This window comes from Bidens hawaiensis, unplaced genomic scaffold, assembly GCF_021521415.1.
Source record: "Bidens hawaiensis isolate Kalapana, Puna unplaced genomic scaffold, B.hawaiensis_p1.1 tig00018415_1, whole genome shotgun sequence".
Classification (NCBI taxonomy): domain Eukaryota; kingdom Viridiplantae; phylum Streptophyta; class Magnoliopsida; order Asterales; family Asteraceae; genus Bidens; species Bidens hawaiensis.
Window position 1 is genome coordinate 197086 of NW_027492779.1, and position 27616 is coordinate 224701.

General features: G+C 34.1%; 1 protein-coding gene and 1 pseudogene across 2 annotated transcripts; both read right to left on the bottom strand.

Annotated features, from left to right (window-relative positions):
* Positions 1 to 2493: 2493 nt before the first annotated feature.
* LOC143555938 (uncharacterized) lies at positions 2494 to 3165 on the bottom strand. Its single transcript, XM_077045399.1, has 3 exons — positions 3059 to 3165; positions 2866 to 2990; positions 2494 to 2776 (listed from the first exon to the last, which is right to left on the bottom strand). Exons 1-3 carry the CDS (start codon positions 3138 to 3140, stop codon positions 2543 to 2545), a joined length of 441 nt encoding a protein of 146 aa, XP_076901514.1. The 5' UTR covers positions 3141 to 3165; the 3' UTR covers positions 2494 to 2542.
* Positions 3166 to 6037: 2872 nt separating this feature from the next.
* Positions 6038 to 11487, bottom strand: LOC143555939 (SNF2 domain-containing protein CLASSY 1-like; annotated as a pseudogene). The gene is made up of 5 exons (XR_013139285.1): positions 11302 to 11487; positions 10961 to 11221; positions 9464 to 10878; positions 8961 to 9101; positions 6038 to 8099 (listed from the first exon to the last, which is right to left on the bottom strand). The product of XR_013139285.1 is annotated as an SNF2 domain-containing protein CLASSY 1-like (transcript).
* Positions 11488 to 27616: the final 16129 nt, after the last annotated feature.

The following is a 27616-nucleotide window of genomic DNA, read 5'->3' on the forward strand; positions in this document are numbered from 1 at the left end:
GGTTCATCAAACTCTCTCAGTAATCCATACTTGACTCTTCCTTTCAGTCTGAGCTTTATCCGGTTAAAACATTTGGTAACTACAAATAGTTTTGATCTGAAAGTGTACTATGGCTCCCATATTTTCAAAGATACCTGTTTTTCTGCAAAAATTGCCCAACAAAACTTTTTATAAATATAGTAAAATATATTGTACGTAACACTATGTGTTATGGGGCTTCGTTGGAGGCTTCAACGGGAGGCTTCAGCCACGTCACTCGTGAACACCATATCACCTTCTAGCGATCAGGGTCTCATCCCATTCGCGGCCTTTAAGGGAGGGGAAGGTTTGGTTACTTATGACTCGCGAGCAGGAGCTTTATCCACAACGGGGTCAAGTGAGCAAGCAAGCAGGGAATTTATCCGAAGCCTAGTCAGCATCCAATCAGCACAATGTGCCGTAATATTAGATGATGAATTCGGGACCAACGAAGCCCCACAACACCTAGTTTAAGACTCATGTTCCAAACCGGTATGTCACTTTACGGTAGGGGTGAGCACAAAACCTAATTAACCGAATCGAAGCTGAATTAACCGAAAAAACCGCACCGAAAAAACCGAACCGAAGCGTTAACCGACGATTAATTTTTTGTTTTTATTAAAAACCGAAATTTTGGTTTCGGTTCAGTTATCCATTTTTAAAAAAACTGAAAACCTGACCGAACCGATTGATTATGATAAAGATTATCAAGATATTAAGTAATGGACTAAACTTCTAAGATAAATAAATTCTTCTAAGATAAAAAAATAAGATGATGAATGAATATCAGGACTCAACTTTTAATGCTTTTTAATTTTAAACTTTATTTAGCAACTTTGTATTCGTATAGTTTTACATAACACGTGTCTATTTTTGTTTTTTGAATTCAATATATATGTGAATTGTGCTACTCTAACACGTTTTTATACAAGCTTAAAATATGCATTTTCATTTTTTATTTATTATTATTATTATTTTTTTGCAATGTCAACATATAATTGAAAAACCCGAAAAAATCGAACTGAAACCAAAATTAACCAAAAAACCGAACGCTCTTATACAAGCTTAAATCATTGGATTGAAGCTTGAATGGCAGTAATCGATACATAGTTGGTTAATTGGAATGCACATTTCAACTTTTAATCACTAGGTTAAATGTTTTACTTCTAATCACAGCCTCAAAAGGTTAACTTTATAAAAAAATATGGGCCTCTAATTAAATTACCAAAATTCTATTGAGCTTAAAATCGGTTTGCTGGTTTAAAGTGATATTTTAATAAATAAATAAATAAAACCACCGGCGGTTTGAAGTTCAAACCAACCGCTCAATATTATCGAGCTCAAATTACCAGCTTCCCAAAAATGAGAGGGTCAAGTTATTCTACAAAGAGAGACAAAAATGAGAAAGACGAGAAGGATTTATAGACACAAAAAAATCCCTCAAAAAAATTTAAAAAAATTAAATAAAAAATCATAACTCAAAATTTAATAAAAAAACAAAAAAAAGTAAAAACACAAAAATGTTTCCATCGTCTTCCTCGTTCTTAAAAGAAAAAAAAATACACAATGTTGAGTGAAAAAGATCATTTTGTCTTTTTGTTTGTCATTGTGTTTTGTGTTATTTTCGTCATTAATTGTGTCTTTTTTCCTTGACATTATGTCTTTTTTCTTAATATTGTGTTATATTGCTCAACATTGTGTTATATTTTGTTCGGATTGTATCATATTTTGCGATCTATTGTGTCTTTTTTTAGTTATAATTGTGTCTTTCATTTTCGCCATTGTGTCTTTTGTCTCTGCATTGTGTCTTTTTGGCGGGGTTTTTTTTTTGAACGGGAATGACAAGGGAAACATTTTTGTTTTTTAAATGTTTTTCGTTTTTTATTTATATTTTAAGTTAAGATTTTTTTTATTAATTTTTTAGAATTTTTTTGAGAAGTTTTATGTGTGACCGTAAATTCTTCTTACACTTTTCATTTATTTCTCCCTTTTGTATTTTAACCTTTCCCCCTATAAGAAATCCGTATAACCAGTTCAACAGGCCGGTTCATACCGGTTTTTAAATCATTGCATACAACTGACCATCAATGCCTCTACAGACTACTCTCGTAAATAAAAGCTAAAATTGACGTTTTTAAAACTATACATGTTATGGAATTGAAACCAATTTCAACGTCAACAAAATATGAAGCAAGTAATAAACAATTCAAATTTCGCACACAGTAGCAAATCAGCTATGAATATAGAATGAGACCAATTTCAGAATTCATTAAAAGGTTTTAGAGAGCTCAAATGACCCTACTAATGCTTTATATAATCAAATATGAAACTGCGAAATGATTCAAGTCACAACTAATTTAGCACAACTTAAGAAAAAAGAACAATAAAGCCTCACTTAAAGTGCGGTGTTTGACTCGGGTGCATTCGACTTCCTGTAAATTGGATGAAGCACATGAAACTGCGAAATGATTCAAGTCACAACTAATTTAGCACAACTTAAGAAAAAAGAACAATAAAGCCTCACTTAAAGTGCGGTGTTTGACTCGGGTGCATTCGACTTCCTGTAAATTGGATGAAGCACATGACCCTCTTTGGGTTCAACATGGACCCACTTGCGCCCACTCAGCTTGTGGTGCTCAAACTTGACCTGCCCTTCTTTCAAAGCATAGAGCGTGAGATCTTTACCTATTCCAACATAATCTCCTGGATGGAAACGAGTGCCTCGTTGTCTTACAATAATATTTCCAGGTATCACTTTCTGTAACATCAATGGCGACTATAATATGTTAAATATTGCCAAAAAGAAAACTATGTTTAGAAAACAGGGCTTAAACAAGCGAGTCTCACCTCGCCACCAAACTTCTTCACACCAAGAAACTTGGGTTTTGAGTCCCGTCCGTTTTTGGTGGACCCCGCGGTTTTCTTGGTGGCCCAGCGTCTGAACACCATGCTTAATCCGTCTCCAGACGCATCTATGATTTAATAAAAAAAAATTAGATACTTGAAGTACTATTAAATAAATGGAAATTTTGTTATATACCGCTTGCAGAAGTGTAGACGGGGATTTTTGTAACCAAGTAACTAACAGTCAATCTCCTACACAATGAGGCTGCAAAATTCATTTTTCCCCTTTATGCGACTTAAAACCTGTAAAAAAAAGTAAATATATTTTTTACAAGCATTTTTTAAGTTCTAAAAGAACCAAAATATGAGCAAACAGAGGCATTTTATCAAAAAAGTAAACTACAAAGCAACTTACTTAACTTCAAATCTTTAACATTTGAACAACAAACCATTAATGTGTTTTGCCTAACATTGAATTTGAAAGTTAAACTGTGACATGCATTCTTCTTAATAATTACCTCCTTATCCATCAACTATAAACAATGGTGATAACTTAGCAATCTAATATATGAAGAAATAGTCAAATAGAACAAATAAATGACAGCCAAGACATTATATGTTCAATCAAAGTCTAAAGGTAATTTTTGACAAATTGGGCGAGTCAGGTAACGAACGAGTCATACCAGGTTCGGCAGAAATGGGTCATTTCAGAAAAGACTCAATTTTAGTTTGGGGCAAAATGGGCTTGAGCTTAAACGGGCCGTTTTAGTAAAAGATATCAAAATGACTCGAAATAACAGCTATAGAAACTACACCAAATAATTAGTGTGCTTCTTGTTTGAATAAGCATACGAACAGAACTTGGTGCAATAAACGGAGATTAGAAATAATTTGAACGTTACACTAAAAGATGCCTCTTTTCTGCAGTTCTAAACAGTATTGAGTGCATACTGCAAAAGCATGTGCTCGCTGTGTTTGTTTTCTAGCGAAAACAAGGGGTTACGGGTTCACACAAAGGTGCAAAAATAAAAATGCACTGATGCAGTTACGCAGAGTTGATTCAGTTGGGTGCTGTAGTATTTCTATAGCGTAGGGTTGCTGCACTCAATTTATGTTGAGAGTCAAGGGAGTTGTTTGCTATAAATTGAATTCTAATGTTCACTGTTTGATGTTGAAAACATCATATTTTATTCTATTCTCTCTTCTAAACTAAAGCACATTTTACCTATTACTAGTTTATAAAAAGAAATCTAACCTAGGGCTTGAAATAACTTATTATTTTGCAAAATGTAGGTCAATGGAAACAATATTGATTCATAGGCCAGAACAAATTTAAATGTTTACACAAGAATATAAGTGCATTTAAAAACTTAATAATAATCTAAAGAAATACTGCATCAGTATATATAAGCAAAAGGTTCGTCCACAAACAAACAAAAGCTGCTCTACCCTCCCAATTTACTAATTGGAGGATTGAAAATAAAAAACCCTAGGTAGATTTGAAAGATGACAGATATAAGGAGAAACCTTGATCCAATATGGTGGGTGAGGGTGAAGTAGAACCTCGAATGACCGACCAGTTGGAAGATCGATGGTGTGCGGCCCAGCCCAAGCCCTAACACGATAGATTCAGATTTTACTTTCTATCACCTTTCTTTATGCATTTCGCAATCTGCTCCTAAAACTTCTTTCTTCTTGTTACAAATAATAATAGGAAGCCGGGTGATAATTGATATATATATATATATATATATATATATATATATATGTTTCTTAAATATTATTAAATATACAGTAGTTAAGCGTCTCGTATTTATGTTTGATATTTGTGTTAATCGCTTCGTTTCTTATATGTTAAACCGGTTAGAAACTGAAAAAACCAACATTTTGGTTTATATTTTTGTTAAAACTAAACTTCTGGTTCAGTGCGTGTCATTAAAACTAAAAAAACTTAATAGAACTTATGGATTATTCTTCTTTATTTTCAATTTGGAGCAATTTAGAATAAGTAATTATACAATTTAGCCCAATGATAATAATCAAATAAATTATTAACTAACAAAATAATTTAGGGCTAAACTCATTACTCTTGGCCAACTTTTTTTTCTACCCAAAATTTTCAAGTTCAATTGGCTAAGCTAAACCAGAAAAAAAACGGAACATAAAATTCAAAAACTAAAAATTCGGTTTTTGGTTCAGTTTCAACCCAAAACCGAACCGACAAATGCCCATCCCCTCGCATTGGCAGTGTCTTGAATTGTAATTAGAGTTTATGTGAGGACAAATGCTGTATTTTTGTAGTTTTATATGGACAAATGTATTTTTGAAGTTTTATGAGGACAAATGTTGTATTTTTCGTTCTATGATTTGATACCAGATTTGTAGACCAACAGTGTAAACTGTAAAGTGGGTACGAACAAAATGGCGGAACAGATAGAGGTTAGGCAGATCAAAGTTGTCATATCGGCAACGTAGTTGAGTTCAATGGGTCATAGGCTACGGCCAGATGAACTGAAGGTAGGGATGGCAATGGACCGGTTTGGGACCGGTTATGGGTAATCTACCGCCCATACCTATTTGTAAAACCATGTCTCATACCCGTCTCATTACCTATCGGGTATTAGGCATACCCGCAGGTAACGGATAGACACGTTGGGATTTTCAAGTATATTTTTTTTATCATTATAATTTTTTTATACATTTTATTTATATAAGTGTTACAACAAATAAATAATATAATTATAATTTGTTATATATATACTTCACAACCTACAATTATATGGTTCGGGTATGCGTTTTCAGGTAATCGGGCCGGATACCATCTAATCCCGTACCCGGCCCATACCCGTGAAAATTTTTAAAACCTAATCCCATACCCGGCCCACACCCATTGGGTTCGAGTATACCCGTCCCATTTGTTTCGGGTATACCCGTCGGGCTTGATCTTTTTTGCCATCCCTAACCGAAGGTTAGCCACACTTTAAATTCAGGTAGACCAAACCATGTCATGAATCAAGAGACAAACCTGCACTCACTCTTAAAATTGTTCCAATATCATGCCATTAACAACCATGTTCAACATTCATCATCGACAAGAAGAAAAATAAAACACTCATTTACTAATTATTACTTCTAAAAGGATGAGTCCAATACTTATAAGCTAAAAGCTTGTTACTTGCACAATAACTTAAAACACAGAAGCTCCCAAAGCTTCACTTTCAAACACATTACAGTTTTTATAACCCGAAAACATAACACAAACACAAAACAAACCGACAATTTAATCACTCCCTACCTCTTACCACCATATTTGAAGCCTTCTCATTCTTCATAATCGCGTGAAACAATGACGCGCGATCCTCCTCCACAATCTCCCTCAACAACTCGTCTTCAATCTTCGGCGCTTGCCAATGAGAGGGATCTTCCACTAACTCCTCGCTAAATATCATACTCGACACCCATTCTTTCCAAGTAGTCCGACTATGCTTCTCCTCTTCTAAAGTCCCCGTTGCAAGCAACTGATACACATACACCACCTTATCTTGACCGGGCCTAAAAGCCCGTGCAATTGCTTGCTTACTTTTAGAAGGATTCCATTCTGAATCCAACAATATGACCCGTGAAGCTGCGGTCAAACTAATTCCTTCAGCACATGCGTTAATGGAAGCCAACATTACCTTTGACGGCCCCCCGGGTTCTTCAAACTTATCCATGACGCGCCCTCGTTCAAACAGCTCGAGTTCTCCTTGCAAGACTAGCACTTCTTTCCCTCGCTTCCACCCGTAGAACCGATCAAATGTTTCTAAAAACAGATTTATTGGAGCAATATTATGGCAGAAGATTAAAACCTTTTCCTTTCGAAGAAGACAGCGCGGGACTAAATTCATTACAAATCGGACCTTTGACCCGAGTTTGAGGTCAAACTTGAGACTATCGAGTGCTTGAAGCTCGTCCTCATTAAAATACTGGCTGGCACATGCTGTTGTTTGTATCAACCACGGGTGGATAGACCCGAGTGTGATTAATAACTCAAGCTCTAAAGGAAAACCTTTGTACACAGGTCGTTGTTCTTGAAGTTTCTTGAGAATGTCTTGTTGAACAGTGGTGGATTTCATCATGAGGGTATAACATTGTAGACCGGGTAGGTTTTCAGCACTACCGCCTTCATAGTTATCAATGAACTTGCTTGTTAAGCTTCTTAGAATGTTTAACCCTTGTTGTCTATCCTTTTGAACATTTGAGTTAATCTGCTCTCCTATTTTGATCAAAAACAGCTTTCTTGCTCTGTTTTCAAGTGAAAATTTGGAAATAACTCCTTTCTTTCTACTCTTGAATTTAGGGTCTAGCTTCTTAAGCACCTCATTGACAAACCACGGTCGTGCTAACGTGAGCGTGTTGAAATACTCACCGAAATTGTTTTGAAATAAGGTGCCAGATAGTAGGACCCGCAACGGGGTGTCGACTTTCATTAAACCTTTTCTTAGTCTCGACTTTGTGCTTCTCGGGTTATGACCTTCGTCAAGGATTAATATTCCCGGGCATTGGCGAAGTACTTTGGCCATGTATTGTCGATGAGCATAGTTTGAATCTTCACGGGTTAATGTTAGAAACGAAGTGTAGCCCATTAAGAGGACACTCGGGCTCGTGAGCCATTTTTGTATTTTCTCCAAGCAGTCTAACACATGCATTACATCTTGGTTTCTAGGAAGGCCCGGAGCGAGTTTGAGTTTGTTTCTGAGGACTTCTTCTCTGTATGTCTGACCACCGTGGATCTGGTACACCGGAATTGGAATCTTCCACTTGATGATTTCTTTGTACCAGGTGTACAAGGTTGTTTTTGGAGCAAGGACTAACGGGCGGGACCCAGGGAACAGTTTTAAGTAGCTTTCGAGAAAGGATATTATGAGTAATGTTTTGCCGGCTCCTGGAGTGTGGGAGATCACACAACCGCCTCGTTTTTTCTTGGCGGCTTCCATTTCTGAAGGTACTATGTCGCCAGCTAGATTTCGCCATAGAAACTCGAATGCTCTTTTTTGGTGAAACCGCAGTTGGTCTCTAAGGTTGGGAATCAGGGCCCACACGTTTTCATTCTCGTTCTTATCTGATATTAGCATGTCGGATGAAGCAGGACGACATGCAATATCTAGACGTGTGTCTACATCTTGATTATTATTATTATCCTCTAAATCATCTTCCCCACGGGTCTCTTTGCTAGGAGTCCAGACTATACCTGGTAACTGTAAAACATACAAAAAAGTGACAATGAAAGTTTAAAATGTCAATAACTTTAGAACTTAATGAACAATATAGAAGCATGTATAATTTAGAGGTGAAATCAGCCCGTTTACTTATAAATGGTTTGACTTGGGTCCTGTCAATAAAACTAGCTAAAAGTAGAACTGCTCCATACGTGTGAATGCATACAGCCTCCTAAATTGCTTTTGTTCACAGATTTATATCGCCATTGTAATAATAGTGTTTACAAAATGATAATAAACACTTTATTGACAACTGACAAAAGTTTATAAAGACAGAAAAGTATTTACGGGTCAAGCCAACCTGACCCAGCTCGTTTTGACACCAACTCTTTTTGACCAGTTACCGACCCGTTCACCTTGCCACCTCTAATAGAACTATGAAGCATCACGGGTTCTTAAATTTAACTTACAAAGGACGGTGAGACATCTTTTATTTCAGATCTAACATGACCGCACAATCGACAAATAATCCCAAACTGTTCATTGAGTCTGTAATCATGTAGGCACTTGCGCTCGTGACTTATAAATGGTTTGACTTGGGTCCTGTCAATAAAACTAGCTAAAAGTAGAACTGCTCCATACGTGTGAATGCATACAGCCTCCTAAATTGCTTTTGTTCACAGATTTATATCGCCATTGTAATAATAGTGTTTACAAAATGATAATAAACACTTTATTGACAACTGACAAAAGTTTATAAAGACAGAAAAGTATTTACGGGTCAAGCCAACCTGACCCAGCTCGTTTTGACACCAACTCTTTTTGACCAGTTACCGACCCGTTCACCTTGCCACCTCTAATAGAACTATGAAGCATCACGGGTTCTTAAATTTAACTTACAAAGGACGGTGAGACATCTTTTATTTCAGATCTAACATGACCGCACAATCGACAAATAATCCCAAACTGTTCATTGAGTCTGTAATCATGTAGGCACTTGCGCTCGTGACTGGCTGGTTTTGCCATTTCATCATTAACTCCCTGAAAAATCAATGAATTATTATTATACATTCGACTTGAATATAAATTTTTGAGTAAATTATACTCTTCGTCCTATAGGTATTTCAGGTTTCGGTCCTTAAGGCTTAAACTAAGGAAATAACAACAAACGTCCTTCATGTTTTAAAATGTTTGCAGGTTTCATCCATTCCCGTTTCCACTAACAGACGTCAAATTTGTCAGTTAAATGAAGCCCGTTGGTGGAAAGGACGAAACCTGCGAACTTTATAAAACATAAAGGGCATTTGCTGTTATTTCCTTAGTTTACAGACGAAACCTGAATTTTGCAATATACCTAAATGACGAAAAGTGTAATTTACTCTAAATTCTAATATTATACATACCTCTGTTTCCTCCATAAGATATGTAGTGGCAAGTGCTAATTCCATCTCCTTCCACAACATTTCAAGTTCTTGTTCTTCAGTCATTTCTTCAACTTCATTTTCTTCCTCCTTTACGGGTGCTTCATTTTTCTCCCTTTGAGCCAAAGATTTCCCGAGCTAAAACTGATTCCACTGATCAATGACAGGTGGCTGTTCTATATTGATTGATGCATCTATATTTCTCATGCATCTATTCATCAACTCCCTATAAACACTTGCACAAACAGATTTTCTAAACGAAGTCCTTGAATCATAGATACTCTCTTTCCCAGAAGACCCGCGTTTAAACCGGCCTCGCTTGTTTACCACTTTGCCCTTCCATAAACCTCCCGTACTGTCAAACTGACTTATTGGAGCTTTAAATTTTCTTTTATGGATTTTGGAGGAACCCTGCATTTTTAAGTACTTTGTCCATATGTCACTAACCCCTGTTCCTTCATCATCAGAAGCTCCAGCATCATATGAATCAGCATATATGTACGGTCTTGATGAACGAGATTGAGAAGCCGTTGACCGAGGGTATTTTTGTTCATCTTGATCTAATTTGTAAGGGACTTCTGTTCTGACTTCCTTTGACTTGCTAGTGTCATTCTCCCTTCCAAGATAACCTTCTTCTTTATATATTTTCCTAAAATAATCAATTTTCTTTCCGTCTTTAATAGACTGATCATCTTGGATTGAAAATGCTACCGGGACTTCTTCATCTTTTGAATTGTTTGGTCTGTATAACCCGATACGTGACAAGTCAACTTCAGTCTCTGACACGTCATCATCTCCCATATAGCGTTCAGGTTGGACGTTTCTACGCTTTGACCGTCTCAAACCTGTGACGTCAAAGTATGATGATGTGGCAAATTCATCCACATTACAATTTTGTTTCTTTTCCTCTTCAGATTCTATTTGATTGAATGGTAAAAGGGTAGATGTGACAATATCATTTTCCAATTTGAAGTTAATAGCAGCTGAATGATTTTCAGAATTTGGTAAACTCTTCTCACCATCACCATCCCAGATTTGAAACAGAATCTGGTTGCTAACAGATTTCACATCAAAAACAAGTTGCTTGAAAATCGATGTGACCATTAACCAAGATATATCTGAGGAGAATTTGCCAGTAAATAGTTTAAATATCCGGCGTGAGTTGCAGTCTTCAGAACGGTTCCAACGATAATGCTTATCTTCACATGGCTTTCCTTCAAGCTTTTGAAGAATGGATATATGATCAAGATGTAATGTTTTGACATCTTTAATAATTGCTTTCTTGAGCAAGCCAGCTGGGCCTTGCTTCATGTAGATGTTGACATGGAATTCACAGACACATTTGTCATCTTCATGAGGTTTTCTCTCTACTGAATTTATTTTAGCATCCAGCCAACCTGTATAAGCAGAAGTAATATGTTTATATTAGCATCAAGATAATATATGGAGTTACTAAGACTAGTCTGACTACAAAGAAGCTTACGGGTTCTGGGTTCTCATCGTCGTTTGATTCTTCATCTGGCGGTTGATAGACAGAAAGCACACAAACATCAATTCCAGGTCTTAGAAAGCATGTGCAATCAGCCAAATTTGCTTTTCTTGACCTTATTCTAAAGTCTGACATGGGAATTGTTTCTTCAGTTGTGGTTTCTTTGTTTTTAATGAACATGTTGACAACTCCATTTCTGATACGTAAGCGCTCCACGGGCAACCATGAACCACACCAGAAGGCTTCAAAAGCTGTTCACAATATCAGAACAAACATTCAGACAAATGTAATATGTTTATAGAAATAAAGATCATGTTTAAATAAAACATACGCAGTGGATCAAATTTATGTGTGTTTTGGTGTATATTAGCATATCTCCTCTTCATGATTCCTTGGCTATGGGTGGGATTTACGGGGTACGGTTGTTGTTTGATTCCTTTCTTTCCTGACCGAAATGCTGTAAGTTTATCTACCTGGAATAAATTATTAGATCAACACCAGATGTCTAATGTGATTGGATATACAAATGCAAGCAGTTGAAGTATAGAGACATGGTGATTATACACATAGTAAAGTTTAATTCTCACAACAGCAGGACAAAAGGAAGAAACGGTCACCAGTTAACTGCCACAATTCGGTTTCTTTTTTGGTTACCTTGAGAACCTCTTAACCACAAAACTCGCGTGTGCCACCAATACCCTGCTAACCAATGAGATTAGGTAAAACACAACTTGTGTCGGGCAGGTGGCTTCAAGGCGGTTGAAAAGCAGAAACCTGGTGGAAGCTGCGGGTAGTTGATTTTAAGAAAAAGTTCAATGCCAAAAGGCTAATCTCCTTTCTTTTGTGGATACTAATTACTTATTGGAAATGAATAATATCTTCTTTATTACTTGAAATAGTGCATTATTTTTGCATGTTAGAATGATTCAAAAATGCAATAGGTGGAATGACATGTTGCTGTATTTGCTTTAAGAAGAAACAAACACATCATTTTGCTACTAAAGTCCTTAACTTCCCACAAAAAGAAAATATTCTGTTTCATCAAATACAGAATGTGTATTCTTTTCACCTTTCCCTCTGGGAATATCAAATTTGACACATTCTTTTACACAAAATCAAAACTTTACAATTAACACATAAACCTATCATCCATATTTATTATCAGGTAGTAAATATCTGTTCAAGGAAATACACAGTAAAGACACAAAGCAATGTCACGCCTCAAATATTATCAACACGTATTACGCTTATTAACTGTGGATGAGAGTAAAACTCTATAGTTAAACGTGCGACGACAGAATTCGATTCGGGTGACCTGGTAACATAAAACACAGGCAACAGTAATAATTGTTATAAGAAACATGATGTGATATAATTAATTCACATCAACAAATAATACACAAAAATAGCAAAACTAAAAAAACAGAAAAAAAAAAAGGAAAAAGTGTTACAAAAAGAAAAACATCAGAGATGCTATAAATTCAGTTGACTAAATCCAATTAAAAAAACGAGGTTCAGTCAAATTAAACCTAAAAAGCAGCAATTAAAGACAATTCAATTCAATAATGAATCCATACTCGATAAAACCTGATGCTTAAACCAACCTTCGATAAACCTAAAATGAATCCATATACGATATGTAGATACGACGGTGAGCATCGGATATCACAATTAGCATCAAGCAAACGCAATTAAACACATATCGGCTGAAATTAAGCCACAAAACGGCTTGATCTCCATCAAACAAAATCAATTAAACAGAAACTGAGTAAAATTAGACCTTAATTCTTCAGCTATACGATGCGGAATTAGTTGAGCAAGTGCACGAATAACAAGAGGAATCAATGCTTAGGTTATGCTATGCTAAAACAGAGAGAGAATCATTCATGAGTGGGAGGAAAGAGAGAGAGAAATCTATGCTGCCTGCGACATTATTATCGACTTTCGGTCAGTGAATCTCGAAGTTTGGAGTCTATTGTATACTACTGCATGAATGAAACACATACATACATATGCATACACTGTGTGTGTGAGAGAGAGAGAGTGTGTAGTGTGTGAGGGTTTTGGGAGAGAAGGAGAGTGCTTATTTGGTATATCAAAGATTATAGTGAATGATGTTGATTGTTGTTACTTTGTACTACTACCTCTTAAGTTTCAACTATCGGTACCAAACTTACGGTTTTAATACCGGAATCTTAATATGTCTCAAACTTCCAAGTTGGTTCAGTTACGAGTCAATTCAATTAATTGGTTTTTTTGTGCACCTAATTCTTTTACATCAAAATAGAGGATAAACGGACAACAAGCTAGGTTGCTAATTTTAAATGTCAGATAGGCTGATGATTAAATCATTCAACCGACTGCTAATGATCGGGCGTTTTTTTTTCTCTCAAGAACCTTTTTATTTTTAAATTTATATGGAAGGCTTAACAATTTATAAAGCACAATAAGGTTATGAGTAGTGGAGCTTTACGTTAAAGTTTGAGAAAAAAAGTCATTTTAAAGTAAAAGAGACGTGTTTTCATTTGAATCATTTGATTATATATAACCCAAAAACCGGGAAGTAATGATGATGTTGTGCTTCTCATGTGTTTAGCTTTTAATCTTATCACTGAGTTTTGAAATATTTAAAAATACTATTTGTATGGATGATTAGTATTTCCACTTGTGTTCATGGTGGATTTTTTAGGTTGATAACCTAGTAATTCTTTAAATTGAACTTCTTTATATTTGGATGACTTATCTTTATAGTTCTCTTTTTGTATATATAGATTTGGCAATCATCCATGTTAAGAGATTGATTCGACCGGTCCAATGTTTAAAGCAATGAAGAAACAAGAAATGTTTATAGTAGATTTTGGGTTATTTAAAAATGGATTCAAATAGATAATGTTGCCATTAAAAAAAAGATAACGTTAACCGAGTAAAGATGGTTAATTTATGTTTATAGTTCTATACTCTAAAAACAACTTTATAACAAGAAGTAATTGTATAATTCTCAATAACTACTTGTTTAGCCGTTCCAAATCATATATATATCATAAAATAGAAACATTAATTATTGTACTGTACAATATGGTAATGAGTGAGATATATTAAGATTCGGTATTAAAACACCCACAACAGCAAACCATTAAATCAACTCTACTTTAGATTCGAAACTTTTTCTTAAAAACCCTACATATCCTTCCATAACAATAAACCTCCACAATCCTTATTAAAGACTATTAAAACGATAAATATAATTTGTATATATGTGTGTATGAGAGTGAGAAAGTGGGGTTGCCTAGCTGTCATCTGCTTTCGCATACTTTACTTTGAAAAACTTTCTCCACAACAACACAACATGAAAAGTCCACCACCTCTAGTCTTCATCATTGTCACATCGTCCGGATCTCAAGCCGCGATCAAGTTAATAAGTAACCTACTAGAATCTTTAAGTACTTCTATGAAATTGTTTGACCGTTTAGATATCACGAGAGATTGTTCATTATGATTGGATTTTCACTATGAAAATCATTTGTATGAGAAATAATAAATTTCACACTATTAACTAGGATAGCATGCTTACTCTCACCCAATATAAGAACCCTAAGAGTTTTCTTTTTTTCTTTTTTTTTTAAGAATAGTACTAGGAATGTAAGCGAGTCAAGTCGAAACTTGTCTAAGTTTAATCTACGCTCATTTAGCTTAAAAGATGTCTTACATAAAAGGGATTACTCCATAAAATAGTAATCAAGTTTTAACTTTGTTCCAATCAGGTCATTGGTGTGAAGTTTTGTTTTATTTAGGTCATTTAACCTTTATTTAGTGTTTCAATCTTAGATATTTGACCTAGATAGTAGATTATCTAGGTTTATTATGCACTCCTCTTAAGTAAGAGGTAAACACGTGCCCTCCTCGAGTCCTCGTAAGTTACCAGGTTGTTTACTTTACATTTATCTTAAGTTAAGAGGTGTTTGTTATGCACTCCTCTTAAGTTAAAAGGTGTTTACTATGCACCTCTCTTAAGTTAACAAGTGTTACTTTACACTCCTATTAAGATAAGAGGTGTTTACTTTGCACTCCTCTTAAGTCAAGAGGTGTTTACTTTGCACTCTTCTTAAGTTAGCAAGTGTTTAGTATGCACTCCTCTAAATTAACATGTGTTTAATATGCAATGTCAAAATACTTGAAAACAAAAACCTTGTTAACCTGCTATCCAAGTCAAATATCCACGATTGAAATACTAAATAAAGGTTAAGTGACCCAAGTAGAACAAAACTTCACACGAGTGACATGATTAAAACAAATCTAAAATTTGATTATTATTCTGTGAAGTAATCCCTTCATAAAAATAAAAATTGATTATTGTACTACATTAAATGCTACTGAGATATGTTAAGATTCTATACTAAAAGTAACTCGACGAAAATCAACATATATGTAATCGACAAGAATCATTAAGTGGTACTATGAATTTCTTAGACCATTTTGCTATCAAGAGAGATTGTTCTTTATGTATGGATTATCAATTTGAAAATCATTTGTATACTCAAAATAAATGTATAAAACTAGGAAATCATGCTTACTCTCTCACCCTATGTATGTAATTTTGTGAATAGAATTAGTATCATACAAATTAAAATTGGCTGATCACTTTTTTTGCTTATAGAATAGAAGGAATGTAAATGAGTCGGGTCAAGTTTTAGCTTGTCTAAATTTGAGCTCGGCTCGTTTAACTTAAAAGATGTTGAGTTTGACTCTTTTGGCTTATCAGTTAATAATCAGATTATGAATCAATATCTAAAGTTGAAGCTCGGCTTGTATAACTTAAAGCTCGGCTCGTTTGTGAGCTCATTTCCGAACTCGAGCTCGTCTTATTTGTTATTTTATTATCTTATTTATGCACGATTAGTTACATATAAAAAAATTATATGCATTTATAACTATAATTTTATATATAGCATATGCCATTATAATTATTATGTAAGCATATACTTACAAACTTAAAACAAAAATTATTATACTATATATATATATATGCCGTTTAAACTTGCATTTATAGTCAAACTCGTTATATAAAGCTAGGGTTCGTACTCACTTTTAATGAATTAAATTTATGTATTAGACTTGACCTCATTTAGCTGAACATCTTACTGTATTATTAAAAAAATATATGGTCCGCATAAACCTGCCAACTAGGCTCTCTATATAAAATGCCAAACAGATGTTATGCCAGTTATCTCCTATTAAATCCTAATTACTATCTAATACTTTAAATTAGTGATAAATTATTGCATTACATTTTCTAATTTTATAACTCGCGACCCATTTCCAACAGCTAAACCAATTAACAACAGTCTTTTGGTAAAATTTTGAAAAACAAGTTATTGTGTGATACAAGTCTCGAACTCAAGACCTCATGCTTGAAACTAAAGATGCTTTCGAACTCCACTTAAATAGTAATCGTGTTGGATTCATTGATTTAACATATATAAATATCCTTTCTTTTCAAGCATAAAACCAAAATTAGATTCATCTTCTACAATTAATAAATAACTTTTAATATTTTTAGACTATCTAATATTTGAGTATTTTTAAATTAATTATGGTATCATCTAGTTCAACGTCCAATCCAAATTGTGACCCGATAAGACGTTCGGTTCGATGTTCTGTCCGAGTCTTAAAACATTATCTGCTATGTATTTCACAAAACCTTCTTATAGTTAATGTTTTTATTTGTATGATTTTTAAGTATTTATAAGTTAACTGTAAAATATTTTATAACAATTACGTCACGCTGCTATTATGTGATTAACAAAATTTAAAATAATTGAATATCTCTAATTATAACAAAATCTAAATTGGTGTTATTTAAAAATGCCTTATAAATGTGTCGCGGGTGTAACACATATATATTACGTAAAATTATCCGTTCTTATAAATATGTCATTTATAATTTATTAAAATGTATAACATACACATACATATTAGGTTTTTTTTTCACTTGTATGTAACCGGTTAACTAATCTAGCAATTCAAAATATTAACAAATCGATCTCGCGTAGTTTACGAGCATATAACTCATTTGCATATCCCGTCTATGTTGCCTTAGTAAAGACTAAGGGGTTTAAGTGTCAACTGGTTAAATCTGGAGACTTGTTTGTAATTTGATGTTGTAGTTGATGGAGGGGTGGGTGTGTACTAAATTCAGGTGGGACCGGGAGCAGACGATAATTATCTCTGATTTACTTATGTTAATTTTGTCAATGTCACCTTTTCTAACTTTCGACTTTTGATGGATTCGCTTCTTGGTAAATAGGTGACATTATTAGACACACAGGTGGGCCCGCCTCGGTAAGTGAGAGAATGATTCATTTAAGAAAAATTTTATATTTATGATTTTATGTTGAACTTTGGGAAATTAATAGAATAAAAATTTTGACCAAAATTTTTAAAAAGTAGAGTAATAGATTAACAGGCATTAGCTATTTTAGCCTACATCTTAATAATTGATTTTTTTAATAAACAAGCGTCAAGTCAGGAGAACCCATTAAACCTTAGCCAATACTTTATGAATACAGGAATTTGTAAAAAGTAAATGAGATTCACTTTCAATCAATACAAATCCGACACATATCAAATACGGCTAAACTTAGCTTACAACTCTAGTTTTTTAACGGGCTTCGGGATTTGTGTTTATTCACTTAATCAACTCATTATTTTTTTCTATTTTGTTATCAAGTTTAATTTTTTACCTAACATTCTTACCAAGTTTACTTTTTTAGTCGTGTTTGACACGTGCCGAACGTGTATGGGTTAAAAGTAGTCACATTTACTTTTTACAAATTTTAGTGTCCATAAAATTTGTGGTTAAACCTTAGTCTCTTTAGCCGGCTCTTCTGACGTAGCGCTTGTTTATTAGACCAAAAATCAAAAAAAGGGGGGGGGGGGACTTGTAAATATTTTTAAATTAGCAGAATGTGACTAAAGTTAAAGGGAGAAATTGCAACTATTTTAGTATTTATTATTTTAAAGACCCGCTTGCCCATTTTTAACATGCTATGTAGGTTATACAATATGCTTGTTAGTTTGTAAATTACTTAATTTGTCATCCTCTCATGCATTATATGTATGTATGTATGTATGTATGTATGTATATATATAGAGAGAGAGAGATGTCACACCCCAACCTAAGGCGGAACTGTCGGGGCGTGATCCGATTGCTCACAGTTTGAAGATACTATTATTGAATATAAGTGACAATATCTAATTAATTATTTTATTCAAATATACACACATTACTCAAATACAATAAACAATTTAAAATACACGAATATAAGTTCAAATAAAGTTTAACTTGATAATATTCTAAAGTCTTGTCTACATGTCCAACTTCAATCTTTAATACTAACAACCTGCATATGCGTAGAAAATGGAGTTTGTCAACAACACATGTTGAGTGAGATGATCACCAATTTTGACACAATAAATAATATATATGATATATGATAGATAATTGATAAACAATAAGTGTTAAATGCGCAAACCAACCATGTGATATCAAATCATAACAAAACATGTATATAACCAAATCACAACCAAAGGCTTGATAGTGTGCCAATGAATCGTTGCCAAGCGAATCGGACATTGATTACAATAACTGAGATTGTCGGTTTACCTTCGCCAAGCGAATTGGGCTTCGGTTACTAAGACGGTAGTATGATCATACTAATGAGTAATGAGAATCCAAGACTTGATAGAATACAAACACACTTAAACAAATAGCAATTAGCAAATAACACTTAATTAATACAACACACAATGATCATGTTTGCGATTGTTTCAGATATATATATGATATAAAATATGAAAAAGTACGCATATGTCCCCAAAATGTTTGAAAACAGTATTAAAAAGGGGAATGATCAAACTCACCTTAGATTAATGACAAGCGTTTAATAAATGCGATTAAACGAGCTAACGAATAAGCGAGTCGTCCACTACACGTCAAATGTTATAAACGATCAGAATCTGAATATTTGAGATATGATAATACAAGTAAAAACGAACTCGTGGCCGCTAAAATCAATCCAAACGGACGTTTATAACTCTAGATATGTTATATTTAAGATTTAAGCGAGCTGGTACTGACCAGAATCCGAACAACGATTCGGGAGTCGGGTTTTGGTCAGTAGTCTTAAAATTTTTTTACGAGAATAAAAGTCTTCTGGACCGAACGTTGAATCCGATCAGAAGTATGAGAAAACGTTAAGTCAAACTAGTTGACTATTTTGTCCTTTAACGAGTTTTAAACTATTTGACCAGTCAACACCCTTCAACCACTGAAATTGATTGAAGGTTATTGACTAGGGAATATATATGAATGATTTCTATATTTACAACTTACCTAGAAAGTGAAAGAATCAACAGAAACGATGAGTCAAAGGTCCATACGTATGCAAAGTCAACCGGTTATGAACGTATTTTCAGCCAATAAGCAAAAACCGAAGAGTTTGAGGAGGGTCAGAGGAGGGTGACGGTTGAGAGTAGTGTTTTAGGGTTTAGGGATGATTTGTGGTAGAGAAATAATGATATGTTTATATAGGATACACTAAATCGATCTAAATATGGTAACTTACTCGTTTAAGAAACGAATGGGCCTTTAATGATTAAATCAATGTTACAAGCTGTAAATTTCATTCTTGATCAAGGAGTTATGTATATGGACATGTATTTTAGTTATATTAGATTTCTTGGAGCTTAATTCACCCAATTTATGCCTAAAATAAGTGATTTGCATGCTAAAAACGAATTAGGAAATAAAATAATCAATTAATAACAAAATCGAACCAATTAATAATAATAATTCGTTTTTACTATTTAAGGTAAGAAAATGGACATGTTATAATATTATATAACTTATCTTGGGGCATAAGTTTCGAGATTTAGGTCAAAAATAGTCACTGTACTTTTATAAATGCGAATTTTAGCCGTTTTAACTAATTTTAAGGATTTTTTAAGAACTATTTGGCATAAATGAAAGTTATGAAATTATAAAATAAGTTAAACCAAGTCAAATACCAATAAATACAAGTTTTAAATAGTTCGAAAGATCCAAATTACGTTCCCGAATCGGTTTAAACTTAAACAAATACAAATACGAAAAATCCGAGATGTTACAGTCTCCCCTACTTTAGGGAATTTCGTCCCGAAATTAAGGAAAACCAAAACATTATCGTTTTGAAAACAATTAAACTTTTTAAGGAAAATATCATAACATAGAACTTCCAATAACCGAAGCAACGCTTCGAATGACAATCCGATAAGGGCACTTATATATAGGATGTACCAGTGGCGTATACACCATGTCCTTACATCTCATCATTCGTACCGTTACCCAAGCTACCTTAGGTTCTAAATCATGACACACAATTGTACTTATTATGATTTCCATGCGAGGACTTGAATATTATGTTCCGGACTATAATTACTCTTATCGTCGGATGGTCCGCATAACTCGTTCCATCATGTGGGTTATAACACATTTAAAAACCATCATTTTGAAAGAAACAAACGTTTTGATAATTTTAAATATAAATTCAGGAGATACTTATTAAATGTTGGGGTTTGATTAATAAAACCAAGTGATTTCTATTATATTTTTTTTATTAGGAAAGTTACAAATTTTGGAGATTGAAATGGATTTCTTGAAGCAGACATTTGAAATGAATTATGATAATCGAGAATAAGCTAAGAGTAGAATATGAAGTTAACCGTGATAAATAAAGGAACTTGATTCATGAGATGATATGCGCAAAAGTTTAATTTATAAAAAATATTAATATAGTTAATAACATGTGGAATCTTTAAAGATCGTATTCATTATGACGAAATTCTTAAGACCGAGAGTGTAAGTTTAAATGAAGATTTTGGTGAGTCGAGTTTAGTTAGTTTAAGAACTTATGAGATTAAAGAGAAGTTAATGTAAAGTTTATATCTTTTCAAATTGTGAAAATTGAGATGAGATTAATTCAATTAAGATATTCTTTAATATTATAAACATTAGTAATTAATAATTTAATTATGAATGAAAATGCGACAATATACATATTCAAATAAATCGTTAATAGATTAAATTGGGAAACGGATATTTCCGAACCACCGAGATAGTCCTATTCCAATTAAATCTTTAAAATTTGATAAAATATAAAGTAGGTAATTGAAGATATTAAATTAGATTAAATTGAGAGTTCGTGGATTCTTCCTTTTCACAAAATAGTTATAAATGTTAGGTAATATGTAAATTGAATGATCGTTAATGGGAATTCGAGTAAATAACAAATTTTAAATTAATTGTGATAACAAAAATAAGATGTGAAACATTTAATAAAAATAAGATAAATGCGAGGCTAGAAATGCATGAACCACCATGACTATTCTAACAACTATGAATTTATCATTTAAAACGTTCAAGATTCTCAAAAATATCAAAGTAGGGAGTTAAAATATTTACGATGAAGGTTAAATCAAAAAGTCAATTTAATAATAAAAGTTAAATTAATTAATGGAAAAGTTTTTTATTTTTATTTTTTATTTATTTGTTTGTTTTTTTTTCTAATTTAAAAATGGAAATTAAATTTAGAGAATACATAATTTAGTTTAATAATAAAATTTACAATAATTGAATTTTAATAATAAAGATTTATAAAGTGGAAAATAAATTGTGAAAATCATCATGATATTGAGGAAAACAAGAGATAATAAAATATTTATAGTTTAAAGTTGAGGATAAGGATTCAAATGTACTTATAAATTTATAGTTTGAGGATATGGATATAAATAAAAAATATATATAATTTAAATAATATTTTAATGGATATGAGTTAGTATAAGATTTCTTGTTCGGTGTATTTTAGTTTTGTCGAGATTGACGGTCGTTTGGTTAACGGAATACAGCAACAAACTCATTGTCGATTCTAGTAGTCGAACAACAATCACGAGAAACAGGTGAACGAAGTTGATTATAATGATGATTTCCTAGGGAAGACATTCTACGAGGACCAAGGATGAAAATGTGTAAGATGACAGATGAGTTGTAGGAATGAGTTGATATGAAATAATGAGGATGCGTATTTATATGTGTATGTATGTACATGAATTAGTACTAGTAAAGACTCGAGGACGAGTCGGAATTTAAAATAACGTGAATAATTTTCTTGAGATATTTAATTTAATAAATAATGTTTACAAAAATTCAAAAGTAAAATGTTATTGGGTTGGGCTTTCCATGGGTTTCCCATGGTAGCTCAAGAACCCAATTTAAATAACGAAACATGCTCAATAAGTTGGCCTCCCATGAGCTTTCCATGGCAATTTGAATGGCCCAACTAAATAAAGCGACATAAAGTTTGTGAATTGGCCTCCCATGAGCGTTCCATAGCAATTTGTTGGCCCAATTCAAATAACGAGTAATAAACAATTGAGTTGGTCAGCCCATGAGCGTGTACATGGCGTTTAACTGACCCAACAAATTATCGAATTATCAAATCAATGGAGTTGTTCGGACCATGAGTGTTACATGGTATTTAACCGACCCAACTAACTATCGAATCAACGAATCAAATATAAGTAGTTGGTGTATCTCGGGAACCACCCCGGACGATACGTTCCAACCCAAAAATCAAATTGAAAATGATTTAAGAAATGGATAGTTGGAGTGCCCATGGATTTCCATGGATTTTTCACCCAACTAAGCATTTAAAATAATTTAAAAACACAATTTGGAAGTATAACCGTTTAGCCGGTTATGTTTACCAAGCAACCGTTTAGCCGATTACGGGTACCACTTAAAGTTATGGTTGCATGAAATTTGTCATACCCCCATGCTTCAAGGTGAAGAAACAAAACAAAACAAAACACGGGAATTCTTAAGGAATTTCCCACAATAAAAGGTAATCTACTAAAATTATGAGGATTTAAAAATATTTTGAAAGTGAGGCGTAACCTCGGAATTTGTGTGTGTGCAATAAATAAATAAGATAAATACAATAAAATAATTAATCTAATTAAGCTGTAAAAAATTAAATAGCATATAGGACAGTTTAGATAAACACGTATAGGGTTCCTAATATATGTCTAGGACAATTTCTAACGACCTATCTTATAACCTTCGGCTCTTATACCAATCTGTCACACCCCAACCTAAGGCGGAAATGCCGGGCATGATCCGATTGCTCACAGCTCGAAGATACTATCATTGAATATAAGTGACAATATCTAATTAATTATTTTATTCAAATATACACACATTACTCAAATACAATAAACAATTTAAAATACACGAATATAAGTTCAAATAAAGTTTAACTTGATAATATTCTATAGTCTTGTCTACATGTCCAACTTCAATCTTCAATACTAACAACCTGCATATACGTAGAAAATAGAGTTTGTCAACAACACATGTTGAGTGAGATGATCACCAATTTTGACACAACAAATAATATATATGATCTATGATAGATAATTGATAAATACTAAATGTTAAATGTGCAAACCAACCATGTGATAGTAATCAATCAAATCATAACAAAACATGTATATAACCAAATCACAACCAAAGACTTGATAGTGTGCCAATGAATCGTTGCCAAGCGAATCGGGCATTGATTACAATGACTGAGATTGTCGGTTTACTTTCATCAAGAGAATCGGGCTCCGGTTACTAAGACGGTAGTATGATCATACTAATGAGTAATGAGAATCCAAGACTTGATAGAATACAAACACACTTAAACAAATATCAATTAGCAAATAACATTTAATTGATACAACACACAATGATCATGTTTGCGATTGTTTGAGATATATATATGATAGAAAATATGAATAAGTACGCATATGTCCCCAAAACATTTGAAAACAGTATATAAAAAGGGGAATGATCAAACTCACCTTAGATTAATGACAAGCGACTAATAAATGCGATTAAACGAGCTAACGAATAAGCGAGTCGTCCACTACACGTCAAATGTTATAAATGATCACAATATGAATATTTGAGATATGATAATACAAGTAAAAAAGAACTCGTGGCCGCTGAAATCAACCCAAACGGACGTTTAGAACTCTAGATATGTTATATTTAAGATTTAAGCGAGCTGGTACTGACCAGAATCTGAACAGCGAGTCGGGAGTCGGGTTTTGGTCAATAGCCTTAAAATTTTGCAACGAGAATAAAAGTCTTCTGGACCGAACGTTGAATCCGACCAGAAGTATGAGAAAACGTTAAGTCAAACTAGTTGACTATTTTGTCATTTTACGAGTTTTAAACGATTTGATCAGTCAACACCCTTCAACCACCGAAATTGATTGAAGGTTATTGACTAGGGAATATATATGAATGATTTCTATGTTTACAATTTACCCGGAAAGTGAAAGAATCAACAGAAACGATGAGTCAAAGGTCCATACTTATGCTACCGCGAGTCGGTTTCGTTAATTGGTTGAGCCGACTAACTCGCCGTCGGTGATTATATTCTTGGAGACCGTGATTCGTACATGGAGCATGCTCTCCGGAAAACGGTTTCTACTATGGATGTGGTGTATGCTCTAAAGTGCCAGGTTCGTACACTTTATGGTTGCGGTTAGGGTTTGCAATGTTAGATTTACGTTGGTGTGTGTTTTTTTGTAGGAAAGGAATACGATATATCGGTTTAATTGGAGATTGATTGTTAGATGACTTGAGTTTAATGGATCAACGTATTCTATTTGAAAAGAGACGAGGAAGAAGATAAAGCCACCATCTCCTTTATTCTTTTGTTAATACCTTCTGGTTGTGAATGAAATTCATTTATGGTAAAATAGAAACCATAGCATATAGTATCATTTAATTATTATATTGATTAAGGAAATTATAGAAATGGTTCTACTTCTATTTTGTTTATTGACTCTCGAATGAAACAAATTTTGTTTAAATGGTTTTAACATACTAAAAATAGTTTGTATAAAGAATGTTTGATTATGGTCATTTAATTCTTAGTTTGTACATAGTGTTTTTTATTTATAAATGTTAGGTTTTTGTTCATGAATGTTGGTTATTGTAAAGAAAAAGAAGCGAAAAGTCAACCTTTGCTTGATCTTTTTGTTAATACTTTATGTTAGTAAATGTAATTTATTTTTTATTTCATAATTCAAATAGAATAATAGTGTGTTTTTCCGGAAATTTAGCTTTTGTGTTTTTGTTTTTTGTGTTATATTTTAAATTTAGATTAAAATTTGGTGTTATTTTTAAATTTTGATTATTATTTGATTATAAACACACTATAATATATTTTGTGTTATGTTTTAAGTTTGGATTAAAATATGATAATTATATATTGATAACGTTTTCATATATAATATAACACACTAGACGATTATGCCCTTGAAGTGTTATAAAACAAGTATTACAATAAAACGCACTGCCTGAAAAACACACTTTTCATCTAGACTATCAGATCACCAAATCTAACGTACCAGATTACTTTCTACACTTTTTAGACACACTACACTTCTTATTATAACTCCACCCTATATACATATATACTATACAAAAAATGATGATAATTAAATAAAACAGGTATCATTGTGTGTTGCGGAGAAAAAATGACTCATTTTTGAATAAATTCATGCAATGTCGACATTTGGCAAATTAGTTAATGAACTTAAATAAAAGTAAACGAAATTACACGTTAAGTTTTAGGGAAAAAAACATAATTGTTAATGTTGTTACAAATAAAGAAGTCAAATGTAAATAAATTTCAATGAAAATAATGAAACATTGAAGTAACTTTTATGGCATGTATGTTTGTGTTTCGATAGTGAAGAAACACTAGGTGACCCGGTACAGATTATAGGTAATCTGGGGGTTAAGTAATGTTTCCCACGGATGAGGTCTAGCTGAGAAGGCTGTTCTTCAGGAGACCTGCAAAACAAACACCGTAAGCTCGTCACTGAGAAGGGGGGAGTTCCTCCTTGTGACCACCCTCCGGCGTGAGAATCAGACTAGGTTGCTCTGAATATAAGTGTATATTAAGAGATTGCTAGATAACTGGATAGCAGATGATCTTACAATTCCAAGATATTGGAGTATTTATAGCCGAAGGTAGGTTTCCTAGAAGGTACAGCCGGCTGAATAGTATTCCTGTTCAACCAACAGTGGACTATGCACAGGCCATACTGGTTGGTGGGTAGGTTACGGCCAACAGTAACAAAGTCGGCTGCACTATTCCACCAACTGTAGATTATGCACGTCCTACTTACTGTGGATTGTACGCAGGCCATGCTGGTTGGTGAATAGGTTACGGCCAACAGTAACACTATTCCACCAACTGTAGGCCGCGCATGCTCCTCAGTAAGGGTTGGTGAGTAGGCAGCGGCTAATAGTGACAAACAGTACTAGAGGGTGCTCCTCCTCGCCCTGTTGTCGATGAGCTGTCACCCTGTGATTGGCTCATGGGTTGTTCTGGTCAGATCGTCTGTCCTATCCATACCTTGGTAGGTATGGTACAAAAGATCTTTCAGAATCAGACTGGCTCATTTAGGCGGGATTGTTCCCGCCTTGCTCATTCCTTCATGTGACTACTGAAGTAGCTAGTGTCTTGTGCGTGTAGCCCTGCTGTCTGCGGGTAGCCTTCCCTGATGGCTTGTATCCGCAACTGCGGGAACAGGCGGGGTACTTCACCATTGGGAGGCTTTCCCTGCGTGTTCAGCTTGTGTACTGCGCGTAAGATCCTATGAGCATGGTGGGTCCTGCGGGAGCAGATGGCCTTTGCGCAGACGTCCCTGTTCAAGGTGAGTCTTGCGGGACCAACTGGTCTCTGCTGGGACCTACCTCTTCAAGTCCCCCCAGTCCAATGTTCTTCTCATGAATGTTTAATAAAGTGAGGTGAACTTTTGGACTTTGAGCAAGGGGTTTTGAAAAGGGTTTCTAGTTTTAAGGTTCTCCGTGGGGATTCTTCCCGCTGGTTTCCTAATGTCACTTGCAAAAATTCCCGATTTTTTTGCTTGATCTTTGGGTATGATGTGGGTAGGTATGTAACCTTCTCGCAAGTCAGGAGCGTTGAGTCTCACTTGTGTGGATTCTCCTTGAGGTTTTAGTGGTTTTGAACATAGTGATCAATTATGTTTAAACCACCAATTCCATCCTGGAGCCTCAAACAATGTAGTTCTCGACGTTCCCGCTATGCAGGGATGTTATTTTCGTTTCCACAAGCATTGCCCAGAAGATCCTTCCTGGTTTCAATTCCCTGCCGAGCGCTAGGTATGTGAAGGGTTTTGCCTTAACACTGTACCCGCGCTCGTCTTACGGTTACTTTACTTTCAAGGTACTCCTGGCGTCAATTCCCTGCGGGTGCTAGGTACGTGAAGGGTTTTGCCTTAACACTGTATCCGCACCCGTCTTATAGTTACTTTGTTGCCGGGGTATTCTTGGCTTCAATTCCCTGCGGGTGCTAGGTATGTGGAAGGTTTTGCCTTAACACTGTACCCGCATCCGTCTTATGGTTACTTGGTTGCCAAGGTAAGGGGTATTTTCCCGCTTACTTTTGAATCTTTTTGAATTTTGAATTTTGAAATTCGAAAGGTTGGTGAGGATAAGAACAGTCCAAACATCTGAAACG

Coding starts and splice junctions, on each gene's coding strand:
- LOC143555938 (XM_077045399.1), bottom strand. CDS start 3,140: ATGAATTTTGCAGCCTCATTGTGTAGGAGATTGACTGTTAGTTACTTG. Junction 2,991..3,058: donor CGTCTACACTTCTGCAAGCG/GTATATAACAAA, acceptor ATTAAATCATAG/ATGCGTCTGGAGACGGATTA. Junction 2,777..2,865: donor TGAAGAAGTTTGGTGGCGAG/GTGAGACTCGCT, acceptor TTGATGTTACAG/AAAGTGATACCTGGAAATAT.